General features: G+C 36.1%; 2 protein-coding genes across 2 annotated transcripts in view; both read left to right on the top strand.

Moving 5' to 3' along the window:
• The first annotated feature begins 1,052 nt into the window (after positions 1 to 1,052).
• On the top strand, positions 1,053 to 10,884 carry LOC126924500 (uncharacterized). The gene is made up of 8 exons (XM_050739045.1): positions 1,053 to 2,425; positions 3,105 to 3,579; positions 4,042 to 4,272; positions 4,374 to 4,711; positions 7,093 to 7,281; positions 8,018 to 8,675; positions 8,972 to 9,325; positions 9,427 to 10,884. Exons 1-8 carry the CDS (start codon positions 2,288 to 2,290, stop codon positions 9,765 to 9,767), a joined length of 2,724 nt encoding a protein of 907 aa, XP_050595002.1. The 5' UTR covers positions 1,053 to 2,287; the 3' UTR covers positions 9,768 to 10,884.
• A 267-nt stretch (positions 10,885 to 11,151) lies between these two features.
• LOC126924499 (uncharacterized) overlaps positions 11,152 to 17,259 on the top strand; it is a 6,591-nt gene continuing 483 nt past the window's right edge. Inside the window, exons 1-7 of the mRNA XM_050739044.1 lie at positions 11,152 to 11,693; positions 12,356 to 12,685; positions 13,190 to 13,586; positions 13,993 to 14,329; positions 15,066 to 15,273; positions 15,821 to 16,295; positions 16,997 to 17,227. Of these exons, the coding sequence (XP_050595001.1) occupies positions 11,559 to 11,693; positions 12,356 to 12,685; positions 13,190 to 13,586; positions 13,993 to 14,329; positions 15,066 to 15,273; positions 15,821 to 16,295; positions 16,997 to 17,227 (2,113 nt within the window). The 5' untranslated portion in view covers positions 11,152 to 11,558. The remainder of the gene's footprint in view (positions 11,694 to 12,355; positions 12,686 to 13,189; positions 13,587 to 13,992; positions 14,330 to 15,065; positions 15,274 to 15,820; positions 16,296 to 16,996; positions 17,228 to 17,259) is intronic.

Genomic DNA, 17,259 nt, shown 5'->3' with positions numbered 1-17,259 from the left:
GTTCTGAAATACCGACTCGGAAAAAAACTAAAGTTCATTTGTATTACACTGTGGTCAAGGAACAGGAATACAAGAGCCGACTCTCCACATGGAAATCCACATGGAAAACAAGAAGGATCTTTTCTGCGCAAGCACAGCACGCGTATATGGATACACATAAACACTATGAATGCCTGAGACAGAGGCATTCAAAAACAAAATTTCATTTTGTGCCTTTATATTTTTATTCGTATGAAAACAGATCAAAGAAGAGGACATCTGCACGTAAGTGGGCGTAAATGTTTTTGTGTGCGTGCTAGGATAAATCGTACGTCAACTCGAAGTAAGTAAACGCTAGCCGTATAATAGTGTCTGGTTTCGAAAATACTTTGTTAAGTTTATTGTAACATTATCACAAATCTTACTCCATTCAGTATCTTATATCGCAAGACAAATTTATATAACATTTCAAATATAGAAATATATTGCATAAAAGAAATATAATAATTTGGTGCAATCGATTAGTTTCTAATCATCTAACTGACGTGCCTTACCTCTTTTCAGATCCTCTAACACTCGATGAACCTATAGATAGATCTTAACAATCCCTTGGAATTGAACTACTTGATGACAACATACTGCCTATTTTGCCAACTTTGCCTCGGCACATCTGCGTATTAGCATCGCAGACAATGTATAACGTCGTCAATGTAATTGCTGATTTGGCCAATGACGGATTATTCTTCAGCTTAAGGATGAATTCTCCCAAGTACTCATTGCCAGGAGTCATGCTAATTAACTTTCATAGATTTTGATGAAGAAAAAAGCTTGACATCATTTTTTAAGTGCAATACGATTTTTTTCACTCGTATTTGTCCTTTACAATCACTCCTTAAAACTTTACATACGATTTTGTTTGCCATTTTACTTACATAAATATACATACCGTTATATTCAGTTTTAACTGTGGTGTACTTTTTTCTAACTAATAATAATCGATAATATACATAAATATTAAAAAGTCAAAGAGTATATTTTTATCCATATATTTTATTAAGACTCGTTTAAAATCTCAAAATCTATATAATTATTACTGATAAATCATAAATTTGTCACTTTCATCACCCTGCTACTTCTACTGTAACTGAGTTAAATGTCTAATATTTTCTAAACTCTGCCAAATCAAATTCGTGTAAAAACAAGTGTAATTAATATATTACCTTGATCACTGCACCCTGTGTATTGTATTCAAAACCAGATTTCGTGTTCCTGGGTTGCTTGAGCACGAGAGAGCACAAGCATCGGTGCATAAAAGAGCTTCACCTTGATGATGAGGTTGCTCCAACAGCCGTGCAAAATATGACATTAGTCTTACCGACTTTTTGATAAATCCGATTTTCAGATCACTTTCTTACTCGTCCTGTCTCTTTTTAAATCCGGCAAAATGCTACACCATATCTATCCCTTGCATCGATTCTTTCTTCGATGGTCGTTTGGTTTGAATCCAATTTTAGAGTACTGTGCTGAAATTTACTGCATTACTCCCAGGAATTGCCCTTTGTAATCCCTGGAACAGCAAAGGCGATATTACTCTTATTCAGCGAAGAAAAGCAACGATATTTTCTCTCAGGTAAGACGCAAACTTTCACACAAATAAATGCGCACGGAGCACACTATAGTCTGTTGAACACTGAGTATACAACTGTTTGGATCAATGCACGCGATTAAATAAGTAATTTTGATGCAATTTTGAGAAACTCCGAACACGATCTTACCCTTCGCTTGCGTTCAAACATAATCGATTGCAATTTATACGTTTTACTTCTACTACTTTCCCTGTAGCATAGGGTATCTTCTTACTATAAGAAAATAGATTTTCCTTCTTTACATTTACTTACATACCGTTGCAGCTCGCATCTAATAGTTTGCATGAAAGTTAAATATTCTTTGAAAACACAGACCAATTTTCGAAACGCATGATCTATTTAACAATTTGCCATAGAAGTTGGACATACTTTGAAAACAGAGACCAATTTTCGAAACGGAAGGTGCTGAACGACGGAAAATGCAGTATTAATCGTACAGCAGATCGGCAATAACGTATTTACCTGCGAAGTAACTACCACTGGAATTTCCTTGGAAATGTGCACATGGCATAGAATTGGTAACCCATTGGACGGCAGATAATTGAGCGATTACAGTAAAATAAAAGATAAGAAAATACAGACAATTTGTTAATATATGGGAAGAAAGAAAGGGACGGTACTCGCGTCGACGTAGAATTATTTCTCGATCTTCGTTTTCGAGGATGAAGGAGTCGTCCAGGAAAGACTTCGCTTACGCGATGACACCGATGAAGATCGTATCGTGGCCTGTTGGTACCTGGCCCCTTCAAAATTACGGTATTTTTTCCGCTATGCGTGGCATCATTGTGATCTCTCTTGTGGTATGAAACCTTTGTGATACTATTTCGATGTGAATATGTTCGCATTTCGTTATACGGAATCAAGAACAAAAATAAGTGGACAAACGAATGGAACTAATTGTGGCGTTATATATATATAGCTACATTTTATTTTTTATTGTATATCATATAGTACATAGATTATTTAGCAAATAATTAAAAGTGATATTTATATTTTTGTATAAACAAGCCGTATCTGACGAAACAAAATTGATGTTTGGTTTTTCTTCCGTAAGGTTTGCTAAATATTTACTTATATTATATTAAATATTAGTTACTTTTTCGGAAAACACTTTGACATTTCGGTAGAATATTTCGAATTACCACAATACTTGTTTCCATTACCTGTCCATTTACTTTTGTCCGAATGTGTTAAATAAACTTTCTGGAAGTCAAGTTAATCCGCTACATTTTTTGTTAATTCCATAATTTTACTATTATTCTACATTATTTACGTTCTTCTTGAAAGACATATGTCTTATTTCTATCGATTTATTTGTGACAAGCGGAATGTGTAAATAATAGTGAATTCAAAGGTAAATTAAAGAAGCAAATTTTAATGACTCCATCGCTCTTTTTACTTTTTTAATTTGCGAGCCTAATCGATAGGCTTTCCGAGTAGCTGAAATTGGCGCTTTTAAGAATTTTCGTTCTTTTACAGTTGCTAATGCTAGCGATCTTGCAAACGGAAATGTACTTAGACAGCGGCGACGCCGGAAAAAACGTGGACGCTTTGATATTAATAACAAGCGGCGTTGTGGCTTTGTCAAAAATTATATGGTTTCGTATTCGACCTGCTGGCCTTATTTCGAATTTTACCTCTGCGGTTAAGGATTATGAAGAATTGGAGGGTCAGGACAAACGATTGATAGTACGAAGACACGCTTATATAGGCAGAGTAGCATCTGCCACTGTGATATTTTCTTCGTATATCGGCTCCACTCTTTACATGACTATTCCTATGCTGGCTGGAGATGAAGAAAAAGATATAGCTAACGTAACAGAAGAAAGTACAACGGATTACCCTATACCTTCCGAATATGTAATGGCCGTTATACAATTGCCGGATAATTTGTACTTTATGGTTTTTATCATAGAGTACTTGATGCTGTTATTCACGAGCACTGGAAATCTAGGTAATGAATCGCCGTGTCGAATGAATCACCCCCATTGTCAGAAGCCATGCTAATTAATCCATAGATTTTAATGAAGAAGAAAGATCAACATCATTTTTTAAAATGCAATCAACTGTTTTTTTTCATTTCCGTTGGCTTCTTACAATCAGTCCTTAAGACTTGATTTACGATTTTCTTCGCAATTTAATTTACATAAATATAGTACTCTATATTAAAAATAAACCATAGGCTCAGTATAACGCAAAGTATAATGAGGAATTTTAAGAGTTGAACGTGTATCTCGTGTGTATGTAACGTGTTTATACCCTCGGATGTTGAAACTAATTATTCGTTTTGGACAATGAAATTAAGGGACGCGATGAAAGATGGAATTGATCAGTTTGGCTTCTGAAAGATACATATACAGATATTTGCTCAGAGTAGCGCAAGAATCTAGCACATTCGGTTTGAAATATTAATTAGGAAGCGATTCGTTGCTCTTCGGTATCATTTTTCACCTGTGCGGCCAAGTAGAAATTTTGAAGCTGGAATTCAATAAACTGGGCAACGAGAATGAAAGAATAATGGAGCGTTTCATCGTATTAATCAAGAGGCACGTTTACTTACTGAACCTGGCCAAGATGCTGAACGAGACGATCAGCTCTGTCTTGGTCGTGCAACTATTCACGAGTTGTATACTTATTTGTACAACGGGTGAACACTTTTGCCTCATTTAATGAAATCATATGAAGCTCGATGGCATAAGTTTATTTAAATACGATCAATGTGTTTGAACGATTCATATCTATTTTTAGGATTTCAATTTATCCTCGATCTGAGCGTTGGGAACATCGTCATGGCGATGAAAACATTTATAGTAATGAGCTGTCTGTTGGTTCAATTGTTTGCATACAGTTACGTAGGCGAATATTTAAAACGTCAAATGGAGAGCGTGGGCGACTCTGTGTACTTCTGCAGCTGGTATCATATACCGAAAAATGTGGCAAAAGGTATTGTTTTTGTCATTATGAAAAGCCAAGATCCAGTTTCCTTGAAGGCTGGAAAATTCTTTATCGTCAATATGGAAACGTACATGAATATTCTGAAAACATCGATGTCGTATCTTTCAGTCCTCCGAGTAATGGTAAATCCTTGAAATGTTATTAATATAATAAAGCAGAATAAAATATTAAATATTATACTTTTAGTAATTCAATATTCGTTTCAAATTCATTTAGAGTTGAATGTGCGTAGTAGATAGTCTCAGTAAGCTGTTATGATCAAGTGTCTTTTGTGTGTAGCCATTGACTAAAGACAGGATTGACGTGACGACTTGACATTGAATGGAACTTTATGGCTCAGGCTGTGAAATAACTAAAAAAGATCTGAGTGTTTCTTGCAGCCTCTCCGAATTGCTACTGCGAACGTAGGAAAATTATATTCGTCCCGATCGTCAACGATGATGATGTCAATAGCTACGAAAGGATCGTCCTTTGTTAAACTCTCGAAAGAAAATTTGTCCCATCGCATAACTGACAGCTATGAAACTCTACGCGCATAAGTCGAATTGTCAGCATGCGGTATACACTGTTATGTATTTTAATTCTACTAATCTTTATCCTCTAATCGTAAAAACGCTTTAGCAGACCGAGGATATTCGACGATTAAGATATAAGATTTATATCAAAGACAGCAGAATGGAAGATATACGAAAAAATACATAATCCAAAACACTTTTACCCATATATTTTACAAAGAATCATTCAAGATCTCAAAATCTATAAAATGATTATGAAAAGTCACATATTTACCATTTTGACCATCTTGCTACTTCTTTTGTTGAAGTATTAAATACCTAGTTTCCTCTAAACTGTCAAATCAAGTTCACGTATAATTGGCATATTACCTTGATCATCGTATCCTGTGTATTCCATGAAAAATCTGGTTTAACGATCGTGATGTGTCTGAGTACAAGAGAAAACATCGGTGAATTGCAAAGGTTTGCTGTGATGGTGACGTTGCTCATACAATTCTACCTTTACGCCCACACAGGCGATGCCTCGATCCAAACAGTTTGCAGTTTATCCTGTTATCAACCTTGAGAGCATAGCAAGGGATCTGACACTGATAGTATCAACCGTGTGAACTTGTCGATCTACGTAACAGCTGAGAAATTCCTCTCGATGAACATATTCACTTTCAAAGAAATACACGTGAAAATCATTGATCGCAAGTGCTACATATATATAGTAAACTTCCGTACAGCACCAAGCAGCCGGTAAGGCTCCCTCGTTGAGCACTCCATCGTCTCCCCCATTGCACTGGGGTGAGTTTCCCGTTTGGGGTTCTAGTGTTCCCCCTGACACATCGCGAAGTACGAGGAATTAATAATGTAACCTGTTCCATCGGATATTACTAATTCAATAATGGAATTTTTATATTCTTGATATCTTTCGCATTATATATTTGCTAACGTAGTTGTGAGATTTTTGACTGAAATAACACCGAACGCGATATAATTTAAATCACGTTTACAGATATGTAATAGACGAAAGAAACGAAGTTAAATTTACTAAATGAGCAAATATGCTCCGATATACGACGCGACTTATTTTGCTCTAATTAAGAAATCTTCACAATTACATGGATAAAAGTTTTATTCGAGAAAAAAGAATTTAATATAACGTTTGTCTCACCGATTTCTTGGTCCGGGGAAATGAAAGGCCGTATCTATCCGTAGCATTGGTTACTCCCTCGATGAACATTTGGCTTGCCCAATTTTGTTCGATTTTAGAATGCTATGCAGAAGTTTTTGTGCATTCCCTTGAGAATTACGCTTGGCAACCTGTCGCGTAACAAAGGCAATGTTACTGTTACTCGACGAAGAAGAACAACGAAATTTTCTCTTACGTAAGACACAAACATTCACAAAAATAACTACGCACGAAGCATGCTTTACACTTCAGTTGACACTGAGTACATAATCGTTTGTATCAATATACACGAATAAATAAGTAATTTTAGTGCAATTTTAAGAAACACCGATCACGATCTTACCCTTTGCCTGCGTTGAAAATAATCCATTGCAATTTAGATGTTTCAGTTCTACCACTTTCCTTAGAAGAAAGGCTATCTTCTTACTATAATCGTTCTATGCACTTACTCACATATCGATGCAACCCCATTCTAATGGTTTACTATGAAAGTTGAATATTCTTTGAAAACACAGACCAATTTTCGAAACACAACAAATAGTTCAACAACTTGCTACGAAAGTTGAATGTTCTTTGAAAAGTCGAAATAATTTACATATCGAATGGCCCTGTACGCGATATTACTCGTACGGAAACTTGGCAATAAAGTATTTACGTACGAAGTAGTCGTCCTCTCCCCCTCCCCCATTGAATTTTCCATAAAATATGCGGGTAGAAATGGTAACTTACTGAACGATGGATAATCGAGCAATTACAATAGAATAAAAGATAAACCGACGAATAGGGATATAATTTGTTAGTATCCGGGAAGAAGGAGTAGGATGGTATTCACGATAACGTGGAACTGTTCGTCGATCTTCATCTTGCGAGAATGAAGGCCTCATCGCGTAAAGACTTCGCTTACGCGATGACTCCGTTGAAGATTGTGTCGTGGCCTGTAGGTACCTGGCCTCTTCAAGACTACGACATCTTCTCAGCTATGCGTGGCACCATAGTGATCTTTCTTATGGTATGAAACTTTTTTGATACTGTTTCGATGTGAATATGTTTGCATTTCGTTATATAGAATCAAGAACAAAAATAAGTGGACAAACGAATGGAACTAATTGTAGTGTGTTGTTAGTCGTATCTAACGAAACAAAATTGGTGTTTACTTTTTCTTTCGTAAGGTTTGCTGAATATTTAACTAAACTTTAAATGCCAATTAAATACTCGGTGGAAGATTGGAGTTACTTTTTTGGAAAACACTTTGACATTTCGGTAGAATATTTCGAATTATCACAATACTTGTTTCCATTGCCTGTCCATATATTTTTGTCCGAATGTGTTAAATGAACTTTCTGGAAATCAAGAAATTCTACAATTTTACTATTACTCTACACTACTTACGTTCTTCTTAAAAGACAAATGACTTGTTCCTATAAATCTATTTGTACGAAGGAAATTATGTGAATAATAGTAAATTAGAAGGTAAATTTAAAAGAACTCATTTTTATGTCTTCATCGCACTCTTTACTTTCCAATAATGTAGATTTAATCAGCCCAAATGCAGACGAGCAACTTTTCTTCCGCGCAACGTCGCTACTATCGTATGCCTTTCTTCGTTTTCCCAGTTAAGAAATACGAAGGCGGAGATCTGATCTTAGCGATATCGCGCGAACGAAAGTCGTTTCTCTGCATGAGACGGCAATATGACTGTTGAGTAGCTGAAATTGACACGTTTCAAAGTTATCGTTCTTTTATAGCTACTAATGCTAATGATCGTGCAAACGGAGATGTACTTCGACAGAAGCGATGCCGAAAAGAACCTTGACGCCCTACTATTAATTGCCTGCGGTGTTTTGGCGGTGTCAAAGATTATGTGGTTTCGTATTCGACCAGCTGGTCTTATTTCGAATTTTACCTCGGCGGTCAAGGATTATAACGATTTGGAAGATCAAGAGAAACGGGCGATAATGAGGATGCACGCCTATATGGGCAGAGTGGTGTCTGGCGGTGTGATCATTTTCGCGTATGTTGCCACGGTTCTTTTCATGATTGTGCCTGTGCTAGCTGGTGTGGAAGGGGAAGATATATTTAACGTAACGGAGGAAAGTGTACCGGATTACCCCATGCCTTCCGAATATGTAATGGAACTTATAAAAATGCCGGATAATTTATACTTTATGGTTTTTATCATAGAGTGCCTGATGCGACTATTAGTAAGCACTGGAAATTTAGGTAATGAATTCTCATATCAAATGAATCCATCACTGTCAGAAGCCATACTAATCGTTTCCATAAATCGAAATGTAAACGAGAATGATAAGAATGAACATAGTTTGTTAAAACTTGCATCGCAATCAATAATTATAACTCATTTGCTCTTAGCGATTAGAAAAGAGGTATTAGACGAACTTGCTTGATTTCATGCGCTATAGTGGAATACATAACTCCGTATTAACAACCCTTTTGTACGTGAATGTGTGAAGAAGATATAAAAGTCAATGTTTTTAAGTCGAATGAAATGTTTCTTTTGTTCACATTGTCTTACTTTATGGCAAATCATTGAAATTCCACGCGCCAAGAACTTTCGCCACTTTACTTACATAGACATTGCATGTGGTATCAAATATTGTCCGCCAATATTAGAATAATTGAATACACATTATCAGAGAATTACACAGTTAGACTTGGAGACTCAGGTGTTGAATACTAATCATTACGCTTGAAAAATGAAATCGAGAACTTGGTTCAAAAAGTTTGGCTTCTGATAGGCTCAAGTACTCATATTCGCTTGAATAGCTCAAGAACCATGCTTATTACTTTAAATCATGTACTAGGTAGCGATTCGTTGTTCTTCGGCATCACTTTTCATTTATGCGGTCAAGTGGAAATTCTAAAACTAGATTTCAATAGACTAGGCAACGAGAACGAAAGAACCATGGAACATTTCATCGTATTAATCAAGAGGCATATTTACTTACTAAATCTAGCCAAGATGCTGAACGAGACGATCAGCTCTATCTTAGTCGTGCAATTATTCGCGAGTTGTATACTTATTTGTACAACCGGTGAACATTCTTACCTTTTTTAGTGAAATGACACGAAGCCCGATGGCATACGTTTATTTAAGTACGATCAATGTGTTGGATTGATTTGCATCTGTTTTCAGGATTTCAATTTATTCTCGATTTAAGTGTTGGAAACATCGTCATGGCGATAAAAACATTTATAGTACTGAGCACTCTGTTGGTACAATTGTTTGCATACAGCTACGTGGGCGAATATTTAAAGCTTCAAATGGAAGGCGTTGGCGACTCGCTGTATTTCTGCAGTTGGTACGATATACCGACAAGTATGGCAAAAGATATTATTTATATCATTATGAAAAGTCAAGATCCAGTTTCTTTGAAGGCTGGCAAATTCTTCATCGTCAACATGGAAACGTACATGAGTATTCTGAAAACTTCGATGTCGTACCTTTCAGTGCTTCGAGTAATGGTAAATGCTTGAAGTGGTATTAGTCCAATAAAGCACAATACAATAATAAATATTATACTTTCGATGATTCAATATTCATTTCAAATATTCGAATTCAAATTGATTTGGAGCCGAATGTGCGCAGTAGATCGTCTCAGTAGGCTGTTATAATCGATAATTCGTCCAATGGCCATTAGATGGTATTGCAGCGTCGTTTGTGTGTAGCGTTCTGTATTGGCTACTATCGCATACCTACTTTATCGACATAGGGGAAAGCTTTGAGTAGTCGTCACACTTCGATTTTTAGTAACAAATATCTATAAACTGTTCAACGAAACGATAGAGTAGACATGAATAAAATGTGATCGCTATGGCTGCAACTATTGGCTATATAACACAATTTATTATTTACATTTATATTACTTACTTACAGACTGACGATATCATCGAATAATGAGATCAAATTCGAATAATGATCATTTCGATTAACGATTATCTCCACTGCATGCCGCACTGTGTGACCGGTTCGAAATTGTATGGTCAGGTGGCAAGATCTCGATAATTTTAATTTTATTATCAATGCCTTAACACTCGTACCCGTGACACATAGTGTGCCACGAAACTGTGTATTTTAACGCTTATACAAACATTTTATGAATACTATGTGTTATACTTCCACATTCTGAAATTTCATTAATGCTGAAATGAGATTTGATTTTCACGATTATATTTGCAAAGTTTGGAGCAAATCTCGCTTAAGATGGCATCTATCCTGTACTAATATCTTATCTTAATACATGTTTTCAATGAATATCTTGTAATTTCTGCAATCATGCGTTGTACCTGCTACAGTATTAACGAAATTCCAAAATGTTTTACACGTATAACAATCATAACACACACAAATGTTTTCTATGATAGTATTCATAAGCGTTCACTCTTACTTTGTTTCGATCTTTACCAATGTCATCTTGATAACGAATGACCTAATGTAAATTGTCTTGCTAACACAATTCTTTCTTGTATATTTCCCGCAATTTCGATAAAAACCTGGCAGCCAAGAGGATTAATAACTCACCCCATAAATCACTCGTACAGCTGTTGAAGTGACTTCTCTTCAGTTTTGATTGCGTTAAAAAATACGGTAACGTTTAGTTACACAAGCATGCTGTTAAGCTTGAAAAACACCATCGAGAGATCAGAATTCTTATTTCCAACTACATTTTGCTTCATGAACTGCGATGCTCGATGCGGAATACAGAAGTTTCGCTACGATGCACTAAGCTCTACAATGTCAAAATGTTCTTCTCTATTATCTTTACTGTTGTTCTTTTATCTCGCTTTATTTCTCATGAACAATACACGATGTCTATTACGCAATTTGAATACTCGGCTCTACAATGTCACATAATGTTTTTTCTATATTAACTACATTCTTTGATCTCTTTTGATTTCTTCAAGACAACATGTCATGTCTGTGACTTCATTCGCCGCTTCGTTAATAATTAATAGTATTCATGTTTGAGAAAACCATAAAGCTTCCGGAAACAGTTGCAACCACAGTCTTCTACCATCTGTTCTACCATCTTATTTCGGTTTGTTTCTCTACATTGTTTGTTGTATGAAAATATAGGTTTGTTCAAACTCTGCTGAGTGCTGTATGCATGAATAATAGATCAAAGAAGAGAACGTATGCACGTAAGTGGGCGTGACTGTCTTCGTGTACGCGCCACGATAAATCATACGTCGAATCGAAATAAACGAAAGTAGTAGAGAGGAGTGTCATTGAGAGGCATACCTCACGGTAAAGTCTGTTTTCAAAAAATGCGCGAGAAGGTAGCAATCGAGGAATACGTACGGAATTTTCTAGTGCAGGAGACGGTGTTGAAAGTAGTTGGTATTTGGCCCACGAGAAACGAATCCTTCTTTGGTCGATGGATTTTCGCGATGATGACGCAAGTAAGTTTGAAAACGTAATCAAGAGCAGGCTTGGGCATTATTTAAATACAGTAGAATTTCATTTATATGAACTTGTCGGATACAAATATATAATAGGAGATCACTGATTCTCCCTACTATCTGCGATTTTTTGTTCACATAGTCGGAGTTCACGTTCAAATTAGTAGACTCAAATAGCGAAACTCTGTCTAATCGGTCATTGATTAAAATTTAATTAAAATAAGTGGGGTTTATCTAAACGAAATTGTATCGAACAATAGAGCGTCGTTTATCGGAACAATAGGTCGGAGGACAATTCCATATGACTCAAATGTAATTGGAATTAAAATAATTGCAAGAGCAAATGCCATTGCATTATGAAACGAATCGTCTTTATTATTTATGACTTGAATATATTCACAAAGCTTGAAATTTAAATTAACGTTAAAACGAAACTCACTTTACTTAAAAGAGGATTTACAATTAGGATAGAAAATTATTTGAAGATGATTACCTTAACCTTCGCGTATGAAACGAAACTACTTTGCTTATGTTGTTTCTACAATAAAAATAATTCATTATTTTTGTATGTTCATTTAAACAAAAATTTGCCCAAGCATGATAAATAATCGTTGAATATCAGAGATCGGCTAGATCTTCCTAGGAATCCTTTCCGTAATTAGATCAGTACTATCTACAGCCTGTCTCTGGAAGTTTATCGTCACTGTCTCGACATCGACGACACGATGGATGCGTTCGTCATGGATCTTTCTTCCATCGTCAGCCTCGCGAAACTGTTCATCATGCGCCGGAATTCGAAGCACGCTTACGTTCTTATAAATTCAGTTCTGAAGGACTGGTCGGCTGTTAATGATTCTCGTCATGAAGATATTATGACAGAATACTATAAAAAAGGACGGATCGTTTCATTGACAATACTGTATCTCGGTTATGCTTCTGGATTGTCTTTCATCGTCAAAGCATTACCCTTTGGAGAGATTCTGCCGTTCAAGGTTCGACTAAATTCCACGTTAGACTGCGGATGTTTATGCAAACTCAGATAGTGAATTTAAATAGAGATTTGTATTATTCACTATTTGTTATAATAAACACTTTGCATGTTTTTATGTTCTTAGACATTATGTGCACTCTGTATAAAAACACAGCCATAGATATTAGGACACCTTCTCGTTACACGTATTAAAAAATTACAACAAAATTTACTTTATTTCGTATCTTACACTGTAAGACATGTTATATGTAAGACATAAATAAACGACATAACAAATCCATAATAAGATACCTAAAAAATAAAAACAACCAAATACGTGCAATTCGTACTAAATGTTAGCCGATGTCTTGATACTAATGGCTGCATGATTTTATATTTTGATATATTTGTAATATAGAAGTACATCGTATAAGAGAAATATAAAATTTCAAAGAGAAGATTATTTTTCCGTGTAAAACGATCGATACCTAATTTTTTAACTGTAACGTGCCTTACCTCTCTTTAGATGTTCCAAAACTCGGCGAATTCATCGGCAAATCTGAAAGGTTCCTTGGAAATGAATTATTTCCTGGCAAGCTATTGCGTGTTTGGCCCGCTACCATTGCTCCCGCAGATCTGCGTATTGATATTGCAGGCAATGCACATTTTCGTTAACGCGGTTGCTCATTGCGCCAACGATGGATTATTCTTCAGCTTAACGATGCATCTCTGTGGCCAGTTCGAGGTTCTCAAGATGAATTTTACCAAGTTCGAGCTGCAGGAATTTGACTGCCACAAAAAGCTTCGATTTCTCGTGAAACGACACTGTCAACTCCTGATGCTGGCCAATGATCTCGAGCAAACCTTCAATATGATCATTCTCGTACAGCTACTGATGAGCGCCTTGTTAATTTGCATCGAAGGTAAAAATATGCTATTTTTACTTCCTTTTTACCTATTTTCTTCATTTTCTCTGTAATATGAAATTGATAGTATCATATATGACAATCCAATGCACTGTCCACAACAGCAACACCGACGATTAAAATATAAGACCTGTACCAACAAAATCGAATTAGAAGATATACGAATTAATACAAAATTCAAAATGCAAACTCTAATCCACGTATTTTATAAGGAATTAAAAATCCCAACAATGAACCGGTACAGATGTATAAAATTAATATGAAAAATCGCGTCATTTTGATCACACTGCCACTTCTCCTGTTAAAAGATTAAATGGCTGGTTTTTTCTAAACCGTGTTAAATCAAATTCGTGTAAAAACAGACTTAAGAGTAATTAATACATTACTTTGATTATCATATCAGGTTTCGTGTTCCTGGTCTGTCTGGCAACGAGAGACAACGTGGGTGCATTGAAAAGCGTCGTTCTGATGGTGACGTTACTCATACAGCTATACCTATACGCCTATGCAGGTGACGTTCTCGAGTCTCGATCCAACGAGATAGCGCATGGTGTCTACGATTCGCCTTGGTATCAACCTCGAGGACACGTAGCAAGGGATTTGATGATGATAATCAACCGCGGACACAGGTCGTACCACGTGACAGCTGGGAAATTTCTCTCGATGAACATATTCACATTCAAAGAAATTCTCAGGTCATCAGCTTCCTATTTGTCTGTTCTGAAAGTAATGATGGACACGTGAAAACCATTTGATCGCGAGTGCTATGTATTTCTATCGCGACCCTCGATACATTCCTCGCGTAACAAAAGCAATATTACTGTTATACGACGAGGAAGAGCAACGAAATATTCTCTTACATAAGACTCAAACTTTCACAAACATACCTATGCACGAAGCATGCTATAATCAATTAATCATGAGTATACAATGGTTTGGAACAGTGTATGTGAATAAATAAGAATTTTTCCAGAGTGCAATTTTAAGACAAACTGATTACGAGCATCCCATCGTTTGAGTTGAAAACAATCGATTGCAATTTACTCGTTTCAGTACTTCTACTTTCTTTAGAAGAAAGGGTATCTTCTTACTATAAGAAAATAGATCTTCGTTCTTTCCGTTTCCTTACATATCGCCGGAACCCTATTCTGATATTTAGCTGTGGAAGTTGAATAGTCTTTGATAATACAGACCAATTTTCAATACGTATGATCTTTTTAAGAATTTATCATATAAGTTGGATATTATCTATAAATACAGATCAATTTTTGAAACGGGTGGCGCTGCTCCACGGAAACCGCGGTGTTACCCGTGCAGAAGCATTACAATAAAGTATTCACCTACGAAGTAACTCCCCTCTCCCATTACAATTTTCTTGGAAAAGTACAGTTGACGTAGAAGTGGTAACTTACTGGTCGGTGGATAATAAAGCAATTACAGTAGAATAAAAGATAAACCAAGGAATAATTCGTAAACATGTGGGAAGAAGGAAAGGGAAGGTGTTCACGATTGCGTGGAGTTATTTGTCAATCTTCGTCCTGTCAGGATGAAGGTGTCGACGAGTAAGGACTTCGCTTACGCGATGACTCCGTTGAAGATCTTGTCGTGGCCTGTAGGTACCTGGCCTCTTCAAGACTACGATGTTTTCTCCGGTATACGTGCCATAACAGCGACTTTCTTCTTGGTATGAAACTCATACTATTATTCTTTTGCGAAGTTAACATGTGTGTTATCCACACGAGAACAAGCATGAATGGACAAATAGGTGAAACTAGTTCCAGCGTTATGTGTACTTAAAATTTATATATCATCATAGTATACACATGGATTATTTAAAAAATAGTTGAAATGATATTTTCATTTTTATATAATCGAACTGTGTTTTATGAAAATACATACATACATATTTCCACCGTCTGTCAACTGACTTTTCTCCGAACGTATTAAATGTACATTCTAAAAGGTCTGCATTGATTCGCACCACTCTTTGTACTCATTATTGTTTTCTTTCCTGACAAATGAATATTTCTATAAATTAGGATTAGAGAAATTAAATTTTAGAGAAATTTAGGGTAAGGAAATTGTGTAAACAACAGGGAATTTAAACGTAGATTGAAGTATCCAATGTTTCCAACATCATTGGCCTTTTTACTGTCTAATTTGTGCACATAATGAATATAGTTTCCGAACAGCTCAAATTGGCGCGTTTAAAGATTGTCGTTCTTTTGTAGCTGCTAATGATAATGATCGTACAATCGGAGATGTACTTAGACAACAGTGATGCCGAGAAAAATCTGGACGGTCTAGTATTCATTACCTGCGGCAGTTTGGCAGCGTCAAAGGTTATACAGTTTCGTATTCGGCCTGCTGCCCTTATTTCGAATTTTACATCCGCGGTTAAGGATTATAACGAATTGCGGGACGAAGAGAAGCGAGTGATAGTGCGAAAACACGCTTATATGGCCAGAGTAGCCAGTGCCAGTATGATATTTTTCGCGTATTTCAGCTCGATTCTTTTCATAACTGTGCCAATGCTGGCTGAGGAGGAAGAGAAAGATATAGTTAACGTAACGGAGGAAAGTACATCGGAGTACCCTATACCTTCGGAAAATGTAATGGCACTTGTAAAAATACCGGAAAATTTATACTTCATTGTTTTAATCATAGAATACTTGATGCTGCTATTCACGAGCACTGGAAATCTAGGTAATGTATCGTCGTGTCTTACGAATTGCTCATTGTCAGCAGCCACGCGAATTAACTCCATAAATCGAAATGTAACGATGAATGATAAGTACGAACATCATTTGTTGAAATGCACTTTGCCATTACAATTGCTTTGCTTTTGGCGATAGAAAGAAAAAGCATTAGACGAAACTCGATTGACTTACAGGGGCACGTAATCTGGAATTAATACTTTCTTCCTAGACGAATGTTATAGGAAAAAATACGTAATGTGTGGTCAACTTCGTTTCTTTAAATGGAATGATATCCCTTCTTTTCTTTACATTACACTAAACCGTTAAAACGTGACTCTCAATTTCTATTCACCATTTCTTTTATCATACTTTGTACGAAAAATGGGCTGTCGATATTAGAATAACCGAAGGTTTAGTCTGGAGCATATAGCGTGCCTGTAATATATGTCTAATGCGTGTTCATCCTGCGCTGAATGTGCGTTTCGTCTCATGCATGTCCAACATGTGATTAATGAGCATTTAATGTATTCAATATTCCAAGAATTTGCGTTTTTGGAATGTTGAATAGAAATTATTCACTTTGGACAATTAAATGAAGAACTGTATACCAAATTCAATTGATTGGCTTGGCTTCTGAAAGGCTGCAATATCGATACTTGCTCAGGGTAATTTAAGAATATTACATATTTATTTTGCAATATAAATTAGGAAGCGATTCGTTGTTTTTCGGTATCACTTTTCACCTGTGCGGTCAGGTAGAAATTCTGAAACTAGATTTTCAGAGACTGAAAATCGAGGGCGAAAGAACGAGGGAACATTTCAACGTATTAACCAAGAGGCATATTTACTTAATTAAACTGGCCAATATGCTGAACGAGACCATCAGCTCTATCTTGGTTATGCAACTATTCACGAGTTGTATACTTATATGTACAAGCGGTGAACATTCTTACCTCATTCGATAAAATAAC

Source organism: Bombus affinis, chromosome 14 (assembly GCF_024516045.1).
Source record: "Bombus affinis isolate iyBomAffi1 chromosome 14, iyBomAffi1.2, whole genome shotgun sequence".
NCBI lineage: Eukaryota > Metazoa > Arthropoda > Insecta > Hymenoptera > Apidae > Bombus > Bombus affinis.
The sequence above is the reverse complement of the archived record's forward strand: the minus strand, read 5'-3'. Positions and strand labels throughout refer to the sequence as shown.